Source organism: Heptranchias perlo, chromosome 37, assembly GCF_035084215.1.
Source record: "Heptranchias perlo isolate sHepPer1 chromosome 37, sHepPer1.hap1, whole genome shotgun sequence".
Taxonomy (NCBI): Eukaryota; Metazoa; Chordata; class Chondrichthyes; order Hexanchiformes; family Hexanchidae; genus Heptranchias; species Heptranchias perlo.
Window position 1 is genome coordinate 9602828 of NC_090361.1, and position 20237 is coordinate 9623064.

The following is a 20237-nucleotide window of genomic DNA, read 5'->3' on the forward strand; positions in this document are numbered from 1 at the left end:
ATCAGCATTCCACAAATTCGGCTTCCCACCCAGAGAGTTAGGTTAAAATTGCCCCCATTGTCTCCAACAGCAGAGCGCCCTACATGTTAGTCCAGGTTAGATTACAGGTGAATGGTCACATTGCATTGAATGAAATAGACTGATTTCACATTTTCAAATGCAACATTTACTTAACCTGATCCTAGCTCTGTGGGTAAAGGCCCAGCGTGGTGCAGAGCTAAACAGGCCACAAGTTACCACGTTCAATCCCTGCTACATGGTGAGTTTGCTGGCACAGTGATGGAGAGCCAGAATGGATCTCAGCACCCCTGGCCGATGAAGGGGAAAAATGTGGATATCAGGTGAGGTCAGGGTAATTCTCTCTGCCCCACCATGGTCCTGTATTAGGAGATAATGTCCAGGTAACCAAGGGGAGAAAACTGGGGAGGGGAGAATTAAATAATTGGCACGTCTAGCATGTTGTAGCCTTCAACAGCTTCAGAATGTCATCCCCATAGAATCACACAGCACAGAAGGAGGTCATTCGGCCCATCGTGCCTGTGCCGGCCCTTTTGAAAGAGATATCCAATTAGTCCCAATCCTCTGCTCTTTCCCCATAGCCCTGCAATTTTTTCCCCTTCAAGTATTTATCCAATTCCCATTTGAAAGTTACTATTGAATCTGCTTTCACCGCCCTTTCAGGCAGTGCATTCCAGATCATAACAACTTGATGCGTTAAAAACAAATTCTCCTCATCTCCCCTCAGACTCTTTTGCCAGTTATCTTAAATCTGTGTCCTCTGGTTACCGACCTTCCTGCCACTGGAAACAGTTTTTCCCTATTTACTCTATCAAAACGCCTCATAATTTTGAACACCTCTATTAAATCTCCCCTTAACCTTCTCTGCCCTAAGGAGAACAAGCCCAGCTCCTCCAGTCTCTCCACATAACTGCAGTCCCTCATCCTGAGGTATTCCAAAGTCCACGTGTATGTGGAACGGACGATATTCTGGGGATCATTGCGTGTGCTGCTCTCAATATCCCAATCCATGGCTGAGGCTCTACACCCACTCCGGAATTGGCCCTTGGATATAAATCTCCTCCGATCTCCTTTGCTCTCACTGGGAGGCCCTTCCCACCCTCCGCCTTCTCCCCTGCTTCCCCCGGCGCCCCGCCCCCCAACTCCCGTTCACAACATCTTGACTCCGTCTGTCAATAGGATGAGTTGCTTTGTTTGGTTGGTGCAAACACTCGTACGCTCAATTCCTGGCTGAGAGGGAGAGTGGAATTTGGACCTTCAGATCCTGGAGCTGGGACTATACCTCCCAGCGAGAGGTATTGAAAGGCGAGGGGATCTGTGGATTGCAGTGTTCAGAGGCCGGAGAGAAGGTACAGTTTTTAAGTGTCATTGTGTTGCAAAAATGTTTTTTTAACTTGAAGCCGAGGTGTCAGTCAGTACAGTCTAAACATTTTTGTGTTTGGGTTATTCCCACCTGATCCTATTATACTAAAACGAACTGAATCGCTGGAGTGAAGGACATCAGGAGTTCAATGCCCCAGAGACACAGTGTGACATCAGGGAGGCTTACTCTCTGTGGATACCTGGGATACCCACTCATTGATATGGGGTATGCTATCTTTTGATGTGGGTGCATTCTTACTTTCTTTCTCTCTCTCTGTCTCTGTCTATGTCTCTGTCTCTCTCCCTTTATCTCTGTCTCTCACCCTTTCTCTCTGTCTCTGTCTCTCTCCCTTTCTCTCTGTCTCTGTCTCTCTCCCTTTCTCTCTGTTTCTCTCAGTCTCCACCTATGCCTTTGACTCTCTCTCTTTATCTCCGTCTCTGTCTCTCTCCCTTTATCTCTGTCTCTGTCTCTCTCCCTTTCTCTCTGTCTCTCTCCCTTTCTCTCTGTTTCTCTCAGTCTCCAACTATGCCTTTGACTCTCTCTCTTTATCTCTGTCTCTGTCTCTCTCCCTTTCTCTCTGTCTCCCTCCCTTTCTCTCTGTCTCTGTCTCTCTCCCTTTCTCTCTGTTTCTCTCAGTCTCCACCTATGCCTCTGACTGTCTCCCTTTACCTCTGTCTCTGACTCTTTCCCTTTCTCTCTGGCTCTCTCTCGCTCTCTCTCTCTTTCAACAAATCATGGGATGCTCTCTCTCTGAATATATATATATAAGAACAGATCATTCCAAGGAGTTCCCAGCAGCTGACTATAGTGCACTCCTCTCCCTATCAGAGATGCCAAGTTCAAATCCTAATTTCAAATGTTGCTCAAGCTAATTTGCCCCCCAACCTTGAGTTCCACTTTGCCTGATCCTCGCAGTAGAAGGAAGGTAAGCTATAGGGGCCGGTCCTATCCCATCCTCCCCTAGGCTTCATCTTCGACCGATGAATAAATTGTGGTTCTGTTTATAATGTATACACACCGTGAAACATGTCTCTAAATCATACCCAGAGAGTGGTGAGAATGTGGAACTTGCTACCACATGGAGTAGTTGAGACCAATAACATAGATGCATTTAAGGGGAAGCTAGATAAGTACATGAGGGAGAAAGAAATAGGAGGATATACTGATAGGGTTAGATGAAGTAGAGAGGGAGGAGGCTCGTGTGGAGCATAAACACTGGCATAGACCAGTTGGGCCGAATGGCCTGTTTCTGTGCTGTTAATTTCTATGTAATTCATTATAACCCACTCCGATTTATTTCTCACTGTATCTCCCAGGTAAGGTTGACCTTCCAGCTGGTTCAGAGGTCAAGGGTAAGGATCAGACCTTGCCCTACTCTGTGGAAACTCCCTATGGCTTCCACCTGGACCTGGACTTTGTGAAATACGTGGATGACATCGAGAAGGGAAACACAATCAAAAAGGTTCACATCCACCGGAAGCCGAGAGGCTGCGGCTACACCGGGTCCTGGTGGACCTCCACAGAGTCGCTCTGTTCCAACGCCAGCGCCGACAGCAGGCGCTCTTCCTTCTCGTACTGCGGACGGAGCATGTACACGCCCACGTGCAGCCTGTCCAGGAGCTATAACAGGCCACCGCCGCTGATGTCTGGCGGCTACAACGCGAGGGTGGAAAAGACTCTGCTGGAAACCAAGAGGCGGTTGGAAGAGGAGCCGCTGGGCTGCGGGGAGGGCAGGAGGCCACGATATACCAGCCTGAGCAGCCTGCACAGCAGCATGGCGGGTTCCACCAGCTCCCTGGCCGGGACGGGCCTTCAGAGCCAATCGTTTTCGAGGCTCTCCTCGTATAATGGGTCGCAGAGCGTGCCCTCTGGGCAGTTCACGCCCTTGAGTTCTGGCTTAGCTACACCTTCAACTCCAAACCCTACCCATCTGCATAATATCCGGGAACAGATGGCCGTCGCGTTACGAAGGCTCCGGGAGCTGGAAGACCAAGTGAAGATGATTCCGGTTCTTCAGGTGAAGATCTCTGTCCTTCAAGAAGAAAAGAGGCAACTCAGTGTCCAGCTGAAGAGTCAGAAGTTCCTTGGCCACAGCATGGGGTTTGGGCCGCATAGATCGCTTAGTGGGGCCAGCAAGCCCAGAGGAGAGCTTTACATTGACATACCTGAAGAAGACAGCAACCAGGACAAAACAGAATTGCCTCTATCTCCAGCACTGAAGAAATCCCCGCAGGATAACACTGGGAAGCTCGAAAACGTCTGTCCTAAACAAACAAAAGACTCTAGGCCAGGCAGTGTTGGAACAAATGAGAGTTTGAATGTGACAAATGGAAGCCTAGCTGGGGTCAGGAGCGTCGGTGTTTCGGTGAGAGAGAAGGACCTCGGCATATCCCCCTCGTCACTGCAGCTGGAGGTGGACCACCATCGCCAAATCACCGAACTTCTAACCAAGAAGATCTCGATGCTCGAGAAGCGACTGCGGGAAACCATAAGGGAGCTGCAGGCCGCCCACCAGAACATTGAGCGCCAGAAGAAAGAGATGGCAGATAAAGGGCAACAGGCAGACATTTCAGTGGCGGGTGTCACAGGAGGAACAAACGTGAGTTGGTGGAAACAACCACCAGATCAAACCAGGGCCCAGAGAGATACACCCGAGGTAGATCCCCAATCTCAGGCGCCCGAGGGAAAGGCTGGCAAGAGTGGAGATAACGTTCCAGGTGATGGTGGGATGGAACGGTTCATCGAGCTGGTGCCACAGCACTCAGTGGGCGTGCAAGTTAGTCATTTTACACATTCCCTTAGTGGGCAGCCGTGCAAGGATCCGACTCAGAAGAGGGAGCAGCCACAATTCATCCATCCACAGGCCGTGCCAAAGGAGATGCCCTTTTCTAAGGCGGACACAGCCCAGGCAGCGCCCAGCAGCAGCCGCCATCACACCAGCGTGACGGTCGTGTCCGCAAACAAACTGGGGGACGGCGAGCGTAATGGAGGCGAGGCGGCGGTGGGTGAGGAGAGGGCTGGGGCCGCCTCTGAGACGCCATTTAAGGAGGTAACGGCCAAGGTGGTGACGTGTACGATTGTAACGACACTTGCGTCCACGTGCGAGGAGGTGAACTCCGTCATGACAACGGCAAAGAGTGTGAAGCAGAGGAAGACGGGCCCGAGTGGGGCGGAGCTCCGAGAAGCTGTAGAGCAGCTCACACAAGGTACGGTATTAAAGTGACTGTACACTTCTGGTCTGCCTTGCTCTATATTCCGGTACCTTAACTCAATAGGGAACAGGACTTGGAAAGCCCAGCGCTCAAAATCCCCGCCCTCTCTTACATCGATGACCTTGTAAAGATGGGCGAAGGCTCCATTCCCGCAAAGCTATTCTAGCAACTTGAGCGTAAAACTGGGAATTGATGTATTCGGGTCCCAGTCTAGCTTCGAGCCATTCTGGGCGGACTCCCACCAAAGTTATATTGGGAATCTGTCAGAATGGCCGTGGATTTACGGAGCTAATTGCTCTGGAAACATTTTCTTAAAATTGTTTAGTTCTCAACCAACTTCCGTCTCTGTCTCCGCACCTGCCTCAGCCTATGTGCTGCTGAAACCCTCATCCCTGCCTTTTCCAGTGTTCGACTATTCCAGTGTTCTCCTGGCCTACCTCCCACCTTCCTTCCGCCCCCCGTAAACTTGAGCTCATTCAAAAACCCTGCTGCCCATATCCTAACTCGTGCCAAGTCCCGCTCACCCATCACCCCTGTGCTCGCTGACCTACATTGGCTCCCAGTCCGGCAACGCCTCGATTTTAAAATTCTCACCCTCGTGTTCAAATCCCTCCATGGCCTCGCCCCTCCCTATCCCTGTAACCTTTCCAGCCCTACAACCCTCTGAGATCTCTACGCTCCTCCAATTCTGGCCTCTTGCACGTCCCTGATTATCATCGCTCCACCATTGGCGGCCATGCCTTCAGCTGCCTAGGCCCTAAGCTCTAGAATTCCCTCCCTAAACCTCTCCGCCTCTCTCTCTCCTTTAAGTCACTCTTTAAAACCTACCAAGCTTATGGCCACCTGTCCTAATATCTTCTTATGTGGCTCAGTGTCAAATTTTGTCTGATAATCGCTCTTTTGAAGCGCCTTGAAATGTTTTACTACGTTAAAGGTGCTATATAAATGCAAGTTGTTGTATTATTTTCCTCACCCTCTGTTTAGCTGACCCCTGTCCTGGTGCCACATCTAACTTGCTGGTTTCAAGAGTTTCGCACTGTGCTGTGTGACTGAGATTCAATCACTTGAGACAGGCACAGAATGAGCCCAGTCTGAACCCACCATGAGTGCAGTCCGGCTGAGTTTTGCTGTGTCCTCCCCTCAGAGAGATCGGGGACTGGTGCTGTGAGGACTCATGGAGGGGTGACATTTGCTTTCAGTGGCCCAGGGCTGGGATGGGCAAAAATCAACCAAGATTCCTGCTCCTGATCACTGACTCGCTCCTGGAAGGAAGGGTGTGTGTGTGTGTATGTGTGTGTGTGTATCAGCTTAACAGGCTTGACTGTGATGCCTACACAGTTGAATAACCTCTGACTCTCATTGTCTAGGCCAGTGTTCAATACGTTAGCCACTAGCCACATGTGGCTAATGGGCCATCCAAATGTGGATAATTGCATTTCTGATTAGTAAATAAAAAACGAGTAATAGACGCCGTTGTTGGGCATGTGATCTCAATACTCATATTCGCACGGTGTGCGCTTGTGAACTTTAACCCTTTATGTGTTTGTTGGTTAAAAAAAGTAAGATAAAAACAGAGTGGCGAGAGTTTTTCAATTGTTGTTAGTGATTTACTTCCTTGGTCACTGAATGGCGGTAGATGTTTGTGAAGTGGATATACACATGAAGCACATTTACCTGTAGAATTCAAAAGCAGAGAAGTTATGTTAAACTTATATCAGACCTTGGTTGGACCCACACTTGGAGGACTGTGCTCAGTTCTTGTCTCCATATTACAAAAAGGAGAAGGTGCAAAAAATATTTACAAGGACGATGCTACAACTGAGATGGAAGAGTGAACAGGCTGGGGCTCTTTTCTCCAGAAAAGAGAAGGCTGAGGGGTGACCTGATAGAGGTCTTTAAAATTATGTTGGGGTTTGATAGGGTAGATGGAGAGAACATCTTTCCACTTGTGGGGAGTCTAAAACTAGGTGCCATAAATATAAGATAGTCACTAATAAATCCAATAAGGAATTCAGGAGAAACTTCTTTACCCAGAGAGTGGTGAGACTGTGGAACCTGCTTCTACATAGAGTAGTTGAGGTGAATAGCACTGGTGAATTTAAGGGGAAGCTAGATAAGTACAAGAGGGAGAAAGGAATAGAAGGATACGTTGATAGGGTTAGATGAAGTAAGGTGGGAGGAGGCTCGTATGGAGCATAAACACCAGCATAGACCTGTTGGGCCGAATGGCCTGTTTCTGGGCTGTAAATTCTATGTATTGTATGTAAGGCATTTTCTACTAAATTAGTGCATGTGACTAAAACGGTGTCACCGTAGCCACACCTGTGGCTAGTCAGAGATTTCTATTGGACAACACTGCTATAGGATCACACATGACTAAGGGCCATCATGACAAAGTACTGCAGTACTTTCGGGAGGGATGGGGAGGGGAGGAGAGGGGAGGGGAGGGGAGGAGAGGAAATGGGAGGGGAGAGAAACATAGAAACATAGAAAATAGGAGCAGGAGTAGGCCATTCAGCCCTTCGAGCCTGCTTCGCCATTCAATATGATCATGGCTGATCCTCTATCTCAATACCATATTCCTGCTCTCTCCCCATACCCCTTGATGCCTTTTGTGTCTAGAAATCTATCTATCTCCTTCTTAAATATATTCAGTGACTTGGCCTCCACAGCCTTCTGTGGTAGAGAATTCCACAGGTTCACCACCCTCTGAGTGAAGAAATTTCTCCTCATCTCTGTCCTAAATGTCCCACCCTGTGTTCTGAGACTGTGACCCCCTCATCCTGGACCCCCCATCCAGGGGAAACATCCCCCCTGCATCCAGTCTGCCTAGCCCTGTCAGAATTTCATATGTTTCAATGAGAAGGGGAGGGGAGAGGAGAGGAAATGGGGTGGGGGGGGCGGGGGAGAGAGGAGAGAAGAGGTGAGGGGAGGAAAGGGGAGGGGAGAGGTGGGAGAAGGGAGAGGAGGGGAGTGGAGTGGAGAGGAGAAGAGAGGGGAGAGGAGGGGTGGAGAGGAGTGGGGAGGAGAGAGAGGGGAGGATTGAGGAGAGGAGAAGAGAAGGAGAGGGAGGAGGAGAAGTAGGACAAGATGGAAAAGAGGCGGTGTTAGCAGCTGTCAGTTTAATTTCAGTTTTCTAAGAGCAATTGTAGGTTTACCTACCTCAGTCCAGGAGCGGAAGGTGATTCTCCTGTGAACCCACAGCACAGGGTCGGCAACTTTAACAGCAGACCGCGGAGACAGTGATGAGAAAAAAATGTAAACAGTGCAAAAAGCCAGCAGATCTGGTTTCCAGTGTAAGGTCTGACAGCTGTGCTGATCTGGCAAAGTGCACGGAACCATTGGATGTGACTGACTCTCCAAAAATAGCAGCTCTGGAGAGACAGAAGAGCAAAGACAGAGAGAGAATAGACACATTGGCCACTCAGCACCTTCTCACTCTGCCAGGAGACCCTGGGAAATAACCAATTTATGGGCTCAGCAATCGGATCTGCCAACTATTGGCGTTTTGGTCAGCGTTTTCTGACAGAATTCTGCTTGGACTGGTTCTCTGCCCCCCCACCCTCCCAGTGCTGCTGCTCCCACTTTTACTGGAGTCCAACTCTTACCTGACTCCAGCTCACTCCTCCTTCCCCATCCCTACCCAACACCCGCTCTCCCCGCTCACCCTCACCACCGAGTCTCCCTTCCTCCAGTCCTGCTAACCCCCCTACCCCCAGGTCCCACTCCCCTCCCTCCCACCCCCGGGTCCCACTCCCCTCCCTCCCACCCCCCCGGGTCCCACACCCCTCCCCCAACCACCCAATCCAACTTTCCCCCCTCCCCACCTCCTCCAGCACTCCTATAATACTGATTTAAGCTCCGTAGGTCTGGAACCAGCGTAGTTTTGGTTGTGGGTTGAGTATTTCTGATCTGGTGAATATCAAGAGCTGGACATCGATCGTTCATCTGGCCCCAGGATTTATACTGACTGCATTTGTTTTGTTGGAACAGGAATTCTGTGTGATGGGAATGAGTAGGAAGTGGTTTTATCTGTGGGATTGTATGTTTGGATCGAGTATCCACTTGTCTGGAGTGTATTATGAACCTTTCCCACTAGTTTGAGGGCACTAGGGGACTGGGTCGAGCAGTGGGTTAGACGATGACTTTTCAGCTCTGAGACCTGGATAGAAACCCAGGCCAGATCGGAGGGGTAAGTGTGACCCACTCCCTGCTGAGACAGAGCCCACGCAAAATCCAATAGGTCATTCTCAGTCCAGCTTCTGTTGGCTACAGGCCGACAGCAGTAGGCTGCCCTTAACTCAACACAAAAATGATAATCTGACACTGACGTGTCACAGGATGGCTGGGATTGGGGGAAAAACCTCATATTATTGCAGTAGGAAGCACTATTCTGACTGTGGGACTGAGGAACATTTAATGACCATCGAGCACCAGGAAACAGAACACTTTTCACTTTCTTAATCCATTGTTAATACTGGGCACTCCCAGCCCAGGTATAGCATGGGTTAGATAGAGTGTAAAGCTCCCTCTACACTGTCCCATCAAACACTCCCAGGGCAGGTAGAGCACGGGTTAGATACAGAGTAAAGCTCCCTCTACACTGTCCCATCAAACACTCCCAGGGCAGGTACAGCACGGGTTAGATACAGAGTAAAGCTCCCTCTACGCTGTCCCATCAAACACTCCCAGGGCAGGTACACCACGGGTTATATGCAGTGTAAACATCCCTGAACTTCAAGTTCAGAGGAGTACTCACCCATTGTTTGTAAATAAACACAGATGTCTGTCCGTGTACTAACATGGAACAGGTTAATACAGAGACACACTCCATCACAAAGATCTCCGCAAAGGTGGAGCAAATTGCAGTCCAGAATGTTCTAGAACTTAGACACTGAGGGGGGGGATCTCATCTTATGTTTTTTTTTCAAGCCTCTCGAGAAGACGACAAAGCAGATGCAGCTCCCCCCTCTGGAGGGTCACCCAGGGTCCTTGAGGCACCTCGGTATTTTGTGGCTTCCTATGTTTGTAGCGCTGTGGGGACTCCCCCTGAGCACGTGGCCACCCGGAAGCCAGCCGATTGCCAACACCAGCCCTCGGAGACGGGGAGGCTGGCTCCAGTGGGACAGGAGAGTTCCGACCCGTCTGCGGACGATTCGACCCGGCCAGGTAACCGTAACCCTTCGATCTGCCGAATTAACCCTTTCACAGGTGTGGGTCATTTGTTCTTGATGTTGTTGTAGTTCAGATGGTTAGTATCAGGAAGAGGGCACCAGACGTCGGGCATAGTGGATTGTAGGAAGATCCCACCAGCTGACGTGTCTCAGAAATAGCTCCCCGAGTGGCTCCATTGGTAAATGTGCCACTTGCTGTGGTACTAAGGTGTTAGCTGGGAGGGTAGCACTTTTGCCTCTGAGTTGCAAGGTCGTGGGTTCAAGTCCCACTCCAGAGACTTGAGCACAGAATCCAGGTTGACATTCCCAGTGCAGTACTGAGGGAGTGCTGCACTGTAAGAGGTGCCGTTTTTCGGAAGAGACGTTAAACTGATGCCCCGTCTGCCCTCTTGGGTAGATGTGAAAGATCCCATGGCCCTATTCAAAGAAGAGCAGGGGAGTTCTCCCTGGTGCTCTGGCCAATATATATCCCTCAACCAACATCACCTAAACAGATGATCTACTCATTTATTTCATTGCTGGTTGTGGGATCTTGCTGTGCACAAATTAGCTGCCTATTACTAAATTACAACAGTGACTGCACTTCATTGGCTGTAAAGTGCTTTGAGACATCCTGAGAAAGGCACTATATAAATGCAAGTCTGGCTGACTGATCCATATAGATCAGAATGGTCCCTGGTCTCTCTCTGGCTACGCTGAGATAGCTGGTGTCAACTGAGGCAGCAATTAGGTTGCTAGAATTGGCCTCAGCGCCCCTGGGCTAGGGAGGGGAATAACTTAGCCAAGGTTTCCTGTTCCTGAGCGCTGTTCAGAGACTTTTATTTTAATGTGTAGACACTGACTGAGGGCAGGATCAGGCTCAGATACAATGGGAAATCCCAGAAGTCAAGTGAGCTCGCTAGATTCTGCGATCGCAACTCAATTGAAGGCAATTGATTTCACCTCCGGGTTTCCCGCCCGACAGCCAGCTAGATTGACAGGTTGGCTGGCTGTCAGGAGGGAAGGCAGCCGGGAATTGGAGAGGAGGGAGGGAGAGATCATGGGCTGTGGAGGACATCAGGGAAGGGGGTGTCTAATGCTGAAGGCGGCCATCGGGTGGGGTCTCGACCATTGGGAGGGGTGTCTCGACCATTGCGGGGGGGTCTCGACCATCAGGGGGGGTCTTGATTATTGCGGGGATGGGGGGGCTCGACCCTTGATGGGGGGGTCTCAGGGTGAATATTGATTTAAGTCCTAACCAGCAATTTCTGAGATGGGGTGGTTGAGGGTGAATGAGAGTTTGTGATCCTATGCCGGAATTTCTGCTCTGTGGTGGGGAGGAAAAGATTTGTTGTTCTAACCTGGAATTTCTGTTGTGTGTTTGTGGTCCTATGCTGTGGGGATGCATTTGGCCTTATGGTCATTTTTTGGGGTGTTGTTGCCGCATATATGCCCATTGGCTTGGTTCCCATTTTTTGCTCAGTGGGTGGGGTTTTGATTTTTATTTTTTTGCTCAATTGAGTGGGGGCCACGTTTATTATTCTACCAGGGGATGTAGAAAGTGATGCAACAGTGGTCCTGCAGGGGAGAGATTTCTTTTCAATGGTTGCAGCTCTTGCTAGTTGATCTCCCATGGCATTGCTGTTGGTTGAGTCAAAACCAACACAACGTCAACCAAGGGAGATATTTAAACCAAGACAGGGAGGGGAGGGGTGAGAGGAAGGGAGAGGGTGAGAACAGTGAAGGCAGACTGAGTGAGGGGGAGTGGAACGGTGGGGAAGGGAGAGGCAGCGAGAGGGAGGATTGGGAAGGGGAGAGAGGGTGGATAGAAGGTGAGGAGTGGGGTGAAGGAAAGATGAGGGGAGAGGAGGATGGCAAGGGCGAGGAGAGAGGGAAAATGAGAGAGGAGGGGAGGAATAGAGAGGGAGCAGGAGATGGGGAAAGGGAGGGAATGTGAGATGGAGATGGAGAAAAGCGATTTCATGATCAATGCAATATAAGTTACCTTCATTTTTTGAACTCCCCATCAGCATTAGCATTAAAAAATGAAAACCATAACAGAGGTCCCTGGCAGTTATTTTCTGCATATGGGAAATGTGGTGAATTCACTCAAAGGGCCTGTCAACCATGGCTGAGGGAAGACTCAGCTGAGGAAAAAGAAGGACCTTTAGGAACTCTGGTGTGGAAAGTAGATTTATTAGAGCAGTTATGACAGAGAAGGAGACAATTAGAGAAAGGATGAAGTATTTACTGGAATTGGGGTGGGAAGAAACACAATCCAAATAGCTGTGGGAGTCCCGAGCTTGTAATAAATATCTTTGGAAAACCTATTGCCAAAGATGGAGAGAGATAAAGCCAGAAAAAGAAGGGATGAGAAAGACCACACAAAGACAAATAATGGATGAGAATTGGAAACACATTTGGAGTTCCATAATTTTCATTAGCAAAACAACCAAGTTCTTATAAAATGTCGTGATTCTTTCAAGTAACTTGACTGCAGGATATTCCAATCTTTCAGATGTCATCATCATTCTTAAAAATATAAGCTTGTGCACATACTCAACACTGATTTAGGATGTTAACAATTTATTATTTTCTGTATATTTAATTTAATTGAGTAATGGCTGGAAGACCCAACACAAACAACTCTCAGCCAAACGTTTGTCCGAGAGAACTGAGAGACCAGCTGCAGTCCCTGAGTTTTTCTTGAGACGTGTCAATCACAGGTTTAAAGGACCAAATCAACTTCTGCATGAATCTTGCCTCCATTTCACTGGCGAGTTTGAGAGGCTGTGGGAAACCCATGCAGATAAGGTAAAGTTCGTTTCAGGTTCAGAATCCACAAAAAATTACCCACCTTAAGTATTTGAAGTAGGTGAATTGCCCCTTTAATGATCCGCCCACCGGCATTAATTGGGGACGCGCCTGGGTTAAACCTGGAAGTGGGCACATTGGAGCCGGGTTGCGGTCTACAATTTTTACTCCTCACTCGCCCCCGTTCTTGGGGGTTAAAATGACTCCCGCAGTCAAATAGCCAGCTGATCTTCACTTCCCACTTCCCAGGCTCACACATGAAGATTGGTCAGTTGGGTGGGGTGCCCAGTGGACCATACCCCAGAGTCAGTACCTTCAGGAGGGGATGGGATGAAATAGTATCAGAATAAATTATGAATGCATATTTTATTTAATATCATTGCAGGTTTTGGCATCTAATAAAACATTAATTTTAATACTGACTGGTATATCAGCTGTAGTGCCTGGACCCAAATTTATACCCGGAATTCCCTCCACAGTGAGTTCCTGATCTCGCCTGTGTTATTAAATGGACTGCCCTCAGCTGAATCAAGTCATCCGCAGGGGTGGGGGCCATTCGGTCCATCACGCCTCTGCTGACTCTTTGAAAGAGCTATCCAATTCGTCCCGCTCCCCTGCCCTTTCCCCAAAGCCCTGCAAATGTTTTCCTTTCCAAGTCTTTATCCAGTTCCCTTTTGAGAGTTACTATTGAATCTGCTTCCACCGCCCTTTCAGCCAGTGTGTTCCAAATCCTAACTACTGGCTGCGTAAAAATAATAAATTCTCCTCCTCTGCACAAATGTGTGGGCAGGGAAAATAAGCAGGGGGCCCTTCACAGGTTGACAACTGTTAAAGAGCAGCAACACCAGAGGCCTGGGCCCAGCCCTTTAGCCTCATGGATATGGAGAGTAACGTAGGCTGGCGTCAAAGAAAGGGGGAACAAAATAACCTAAAAGGAGGGGTAGAGAATATTAATGGTTTGGGAATGGGGCGACTAGGTGTGATACTTACCCGGTTGTGTGTGCACTGCCTGAAAGGGTGGTGGAAGCAGAATTCACTAATAACTTTCATGGAATCATACAATCCTTCAGTACAGAAGGAGGCCATTCGGCCTGTTGTGCCTGTGCCGGCTCTTTGAAAGAGCTGTCCAATTTAGTCCTCTTCAAGTACATGTCCAGTTGACTTTTGAAAGTTTCAATGGAATCTGATTCCACCGTCCTTTCAGGTAGTGCATTCCAGATCTTAACAACTCTCTGTGAAAAAAATTTCTCCTCATTTCCCCTCTAACTCTTCTGCCAATTATTTTAAATCTGTGACCCCTGGTTACCGACCCACTTGCCCAGAGGAAACAGTTTCTCCCTACTTGCTCTATCAAAACCCCTCATGGTTTTGAACACCTCTATCAGATCTCCCTTTAACCTTCTCTGCTCTAAGGAGAACAATCCCAGCTTCTCCAATCTCTCCACATAACTGAAGTCCCTCATCCCTGGTATCATCCTGGTAAACCTCATCTACACCCTCTCCAAGGCCTTGACATCCTTCCCAAAGTGTGGTGCCCCCCAGAATTGTGCACAATACTCCAGCTGGGACCTAACCAGTAATATGTAAAGGTTTAGCATGACCTCCTTGTTTTTCTTTTTAATGCCCCTATTTACAAAGTTCGTATTTTCAAAAGGGAATTGGATAAATACGTGAAAGGAAAAAATTTGCAGAGTTACGGGGAAAAAGCAGGGGAATGGGATTAATTGGATCGTTCGTTCACAGAGCCGGCATAGTCACGATGGGCCGAACGGCCCCCTTCTGTGCAGTATCATTCTATGATTCTATGCCAGTTGGGGCTGGGACCCTCGCAATACAGTGACCTCTGAAGTAAAGGTCTTTTTTTTGTTTGTTCTCAGTTTCCCCACATGGAGCACAGCTAAAGTCCATCATGAAAAAGAAGGAGAGTGGAGCGAGTTCTGAAAGCCCCCCGACAAAGAAGAACCTTCAGTTTATAGGAGTGAACGGCGGGTGAGTAACCAGGGTCCCCAGTCCAGCGGCACATATTGCTGACTGAGGATCCCAGCTCCAGGCCCCTCTAATCAGAATTACACTGTATCAAGATTCTCATTGAATTGGACTCACTCTGAGCAGGCATCCAAGAAATTCTTTGGCTCAGACTGATGTCTCAGAGTAAAACTAGAGAAAACATTAATTTTAATACTGGTGAGCTGGTATAACAGCTGTTTATTCAACAGGGTAAGGATAACAGTAAGTGTTTCTTACCCGGCTGAAAAAACAGTGACTCTGTATTGTTACACAATGAGTAATCCTTACCCTGCTGAATAAACAGGATCTCTGTATTGTTACACACTGAGTGATCCTTACCCTGCTGAAAAAGCAGTGACTCTGTACTGTTACACAGTGAGTGATCCTTACCCTGCTGAATAAACAGGGTCTCTGTACTGTTACACAGTGAGTGATCCTTACCTTGCTGAATAAACAGGGCCTCTGTACGGTTACACAGTGAATGATCCTTACCCTGCTTAGTACAGTTACATGGTAAATGGTGTGTCCAGCCCTTTTTGAAATATATTGCAATGTGTTGACATTTGAGGACTTTCTACAGATCCTTTGCTGTAAGCCCCTCCTTGAGGGTCACTGAATCTGGGGATGAAAAGCTCTCTGTGACACTGGCAGAGTTTGTGAAAGTCTGAAGAGGTCACTGCTGAAGTAGCCCCCCTTCCGACAAGCATGGAGAACCAATAATCCCCAGGGACACGGCCCTAGTGTTGCAATGAGTATCAACTTGGGAGCAGTGGACTTATTACCTTGCCCATCCTCAGAGTTTCGGGATCCAACAGATCACTCCCTTGGGTTTGCAGGTCAGAAATGCTGTTTGATGGTGCCACTGATCTCATGGTTCAATGCTGACTTGTGCCATAATCGGTGACACTGCTATCCCTGCTAGTTAGAATAATCGTGGCCCCTGTGCTAGGATGGGAAACATCATCCATGTTTCCTGCTCCCGATCACGATCCAGGGTTCCTGCTCCCGATCACTATCCAGGATTCCTGCTCCCGATCACTATCCAGGATTCCTGCTCCCGATCACTGTCCAGGGTTCCTGCTCCCGATCACTATCCAGGATTCCTGCTCCCGATCACTGTCCAGGGTTCCTGCTCCCGATCACTATCCAGGATTCCTGCTCCCGATCACTATCCAGGATTCCTGCTCCCGATCACTATCCAGGGTTCCTGCTCCCGATCACTATCCAGGGTTCCTGCTCCCGATCACTATCCAGGATTCCTGCTCCCGATCACTATCCAGGATTCCTGCTCCCGATCACTATCCAGGATTCCTGCTCCCGATCACTATCCAGGATTCCTGCTCCCGATCACTATCCAGGATTCCTGCTCCCGATCACTATCCAGGATTCCTGCTCCCAATCACTATCCAGGGTTCCTGCTCCTAATCAATAACTCCTGTTGGAACAAGTGGATGTGTGGAGAGGGTTGGGTTTACTGTGATGCTCCCCATTGATAACCATATTGGTCCCCACAGAACTATATTCTGGCATAAGGTGGCTCCTTCAGAGGGGAGGTAATTAAGGGGGAAATCGATTGAGAAGATTCCTCTGAGCATCAATTTCTTTCCCCCTTCAGATACGAGTCAACATCTTCTGAAGAATCGAGTTCGGAGAGTTCATCGAGTGAGTCGGATGGTGAGAGCACTGAGAGTGATTACCATGAGGCAAGTGAGAGGCTTCCAGGAGAGCAGGTGGAGAAAGCGGAGAGAAAGGGGACAGCAGAGCCTGTGCGGGAAACCAAGAGCGTGGGATCTCCAGCAGAGCCTGTGCAGGAAACCGAAGGTGTGAGGACTCCAGCAGAGCCTGTGCAGGAAACCAAGAGCGTGGGATCTCCAGCAGAGCCTGTGCAGAAAACCGAAGGTGTGAGGACTCCAGCAGAGCCTGTGCAGGAAACCGAAGGTGTGAGGATTCCAGCAGAGCCTGTGCAGGAAACCGAAGGTGTGAGGACTCCAGCAGAGCCTGTGCAGAAAACCAAGAGCGTGGGATCTCCAACAGAGCCTGTGCAGGAAGCCAAGAGTGTGGGGACTCCAGCAGAGCCTGAGCAGGGAGTCGGGAGTGTGGGGCCACCAGCAGAGCCTGAGCAGGGAATCGGGAGTGTGGGGATACCAGCAGAGTGCACAGCAAGTTCTGAAAGGGAGCAGCAGGTGAAGAACGTACAGAGCGAGGAGTATGTGAAAGAGATGGCGCAGAGGACAGAGAGCAAACCAGAGACAACAGTCAAACAAGGACAGGACAAACCAGAAAAGGTCATTTGTCATGAAATAGCGAGTGCGGAGCAGGAAGCAGACAGCAGCATGTACGTAAATAACTTCTCACTTTTAATTTTGCTGAACTTTATGAGCGAGGGCAATGTTGCAGAATGTAAAATATCCACGTTTTGCTCTCAGTTCCCCATCAAACAGGGCAGGTACAGCACGGGTTAGATAGAGTAAAACTTCCTCTACACTGTCCCATTAAACACTCCCAGGGCAGATACAGCACAGGTTAGATACAGAGTAAAGCTCCCTCTACACTGTCCCATTAAACACTCCCAGGGCAGATACAGCACAGGTTAGATGCAGAGTAAAGCTCCCTCTACACTGTCTCATCAAACACTCACAAGTCAGGTACAGCAGGGATTAGATACAGAGTAAAGCTCCCTCTACACTGGCCCATCAAATACTCCCAGGATAGGTACAGCACAGGTTAGATACAGAGTAAAACTCCCTCTACACTGGCCCATCAAATACTCCCAGGATAGGTACAGCACAGGTTAGATACAGAGTAAAACTCCCTCTACACTGGCCCATCAAATACTCCCAGGATAGGTACAGCACAGGTTAGATACAGAGTAAAACTCCCTCTACACTGACCCATCAAATACTCCCAGGGCAGGTACAGCACAGGTTAGATACAGAGTAAAACTCCCTCTACACTGGCCCATCAAATACTCCCAGGATAGGTACAGCACAGGTTAGATACAGAGTAAAGCTCCCTCTACACTGGCCCATCAAATACTCCCAGGATAGGTACAGCAGGGATTAGATACAGAGTAAAACTCCCTCTACACTGGCCCATCAAATACTCCCAGGGTAGGTACAGCACAGGTTAGATACAGAGTAAAACTCCCTCTACACTTAACCACAGAAGTAATGTCCTTATTTCGCCAGTTTGATAATTACCTTTCCCACACTATCCTTGATCCCTTACTGAATGAGACCGATAACTTAGCACTGAGTTTGGGGCAGTTTGTGCTGAGGTTCTGTACTACAAAGTATTGTTGGGTCTGCCCCAACCTCCTTTCAGAAGAGGTCATTTACACGTGAATTCACACTCCAACCCCAGTGATGAAATCCCGAACCCAGTCTGACCAACAGGTTTCTTGTACTTCGGTCTCTTTTGGGTCAAATGTGACAGGTTTACACCCAATGGAACTAATATTAAGTTACTTAGTATTCAGCAAGTCACTAAAGGAAGTTTTCATTCACCAAACTGGAGCAGGGGGGTGTCAAGCCTCTGAGTCAGAAGGTCATGGGTTCAAGTCCCACTCCAGAGACTTGAGCACATAATCCAGGCCGATACTCCAGTGCAGTACTGAGGGAGTGCTGCACTGTCAGAGGCGCCATCTTTCAGGTGAGACATTATACTGAAGCCCCATCTGCCCTCTCAGGTGGACATAAAAGATCCCATGGCACTATTTCGAAGAAGAGCAGGGGAGCTCTTCCTGGTGTCCTGGCCAATATTTAGCCCTCAACCAACATCACTAAAAAAAGATTATCTGGTCATTGCTGTTCATGGGGCCTTGCTGTGTGCAAATTGGCTGCCGTGTTTCCTACATTACAACAGTGACTACACTTCAAAAGTACTTAATTGGCTGTAAAGAGCTTTGGGACATCCTGAGGTCATGAAAGGCGCTATATAAATGCAAGTTCTTTCTTTCTCCTTTCTTTCAATCCCTAATGGAAGAAAATGAGTTATCAATAATGGCCAAAGGGTTGAGTTGAAGGGTCAATTACTACCAAGAGATACCTGCTGTGCTCGTGTATTCCCTCACTGATTTGCGACTCTCTTTCTTTCAGGTTTGAACTGACCGAGGGCTTGGTGTCGGCCTGCATGACACTGCAGAAACACCTAAATGATCCAGACGGGTTCACGAACAAAGACGTGGTACAGTATCTCACTGTTTCTCCATGTTCCCACTTGTTCTCCCTTTATGTGACACCAAGTGAAAAGTTCACATTAACCATCCTCAGAGACCTTTAGTTAAGTGCCTGATTGTTTTATAGTGCTGGCTGAGGACACACTCCTCTTATAGAATCACAGAATCTTACAGCACAGAAGGAGGCCATTCGGCCCATTGTGCCTGTGCCGGCTCTTTGAAAGAGCTATCCAATTAGTCCCACTCCTCCGCTTTTTCCCCATAGGCCTGCAAATTTCTTCTTTTCAAGTATTTATACAATTCACTTTTGAAAGTTACTACTGAATCAGCTTTCATCACCCTTTTGGGCAGTGCATTCCAGATCTTAACAACTCGCTGCGTAAAAAAATTTTTCATCTCCTCTCCGGTTCTTTTGCCAATTATCATAAATCTGTCGCCTCTGGTTACCGACCCTCCTGCCAGTGGAAACAGTTTCTTCGTATCTATTCTATCAAAACCCCTTGTAATTTTGAACACCTCTATTAAATCTCTCCTTAACCTTCTCTGCTCTAAGGAGAACAATCCCAGTTTCTTTAGTTTCTCCCACATAACTGAAGTCCCTAATTCCTGGTACCTTTCTGTTAAATCTTCTCTGCATCCACGCCAGGATCTTATATTTTATATTTAACAAACATAATCTCACTTGTGTTTCTTGCTGGACAAGTTCAGCTTTGTTACTGTTGTCCAAATACGTTTAGTATTCATTTCGAAATATTACCAACATTAGCTAGTTTTAAGATGCTGCTTAAGATGTGGATGTATTTGGGGGACAGAAGAGGGATTCAACAGGAGGTGCATTGGGTGGATTGGGGGATGAATTTGGGATAGCAAGCTGGCTGAATGGGAGGGTTGGCAGGTAGTGTATTTGGGCAGCTTCATTGGTTGGGGGGTATTTGGAGGGGTTGGTTTGGGATGTATTAAGGTGGTTTGTCGGGGGTATCTGGATATATTGGCTGGGGGTATTTGGACAGGTTGGTTGGGGTGTATTTGGACAGGTTGGATGGGGTGTATTTGGACAAGTTGGATGGGGTGTATTTGGACAGGTTGGATGGGGTGTTATGTGGGAGAGGGGGTATTGTCTGGGGTGGGTGGGTATCTGGGCAGGTTGGCTGACAGGTTGTTCCTAATGAAATTCTTTTTAAATGTCCTGCAGAGAGTGAGCTATCTCACAGTGCAACAGGAGTGGCTTTTGGTGTCAAGCCCGAAGACAGCTGACCCTGAGTCGGTACGGCGATACCTGGCTGTGTTTAAGGCCATGTCCCCGAATTTGCTGGAGTTTATAATCAACATGGCTGATGGGAACGGGAACACAGCTCTCCACTACACCGTCTCTCACTCCAACTTCCCCATCGTCAGGTTGCTGCTGGACACAGGTAAACCCTTCACCTCATCTCTTACTGTAACTTTAGTTCCTCATTGCCACACTGTGTTCCTCCACTGGGAGAGAGGGGCAA

General features: G+C 48.5%; 1 protein-coding gene across 1 annotated transcript in view; it reads left to right on the forward strand.

Annotated features, from left to right (window-relative positions):
• Positions 1-20237, forward strand: part of kank2 (KN motif and ankyrin repeat domains 2) — a 116395-nt gene that overhangs the window by 84913 nt on the left and 11245 nt on the right. Inside the window, exons 4-9 of the mRNA XM_067973094.1 lie at positions 2698-4587; positions 9526-9762; positions 14438-14549; positions 16183-16902; positions 18665-18752; positions 19937-20156. Of these exons, the coding sequence (XP_067829195.1) occupies positions 2698-4587; positions 9526-9762; positions 14438-14549; positions 16183-16902; positions 18665-18752; positions 19937-20156 (3267 nt within the window). The remainder of the gene's footprint in view (positions 1-2697; positions 4588-9525; positions 9763-14437; positions 14550-16182; positions 16903-18664; positions 18753-19936; positions 20157-20237) is intronic.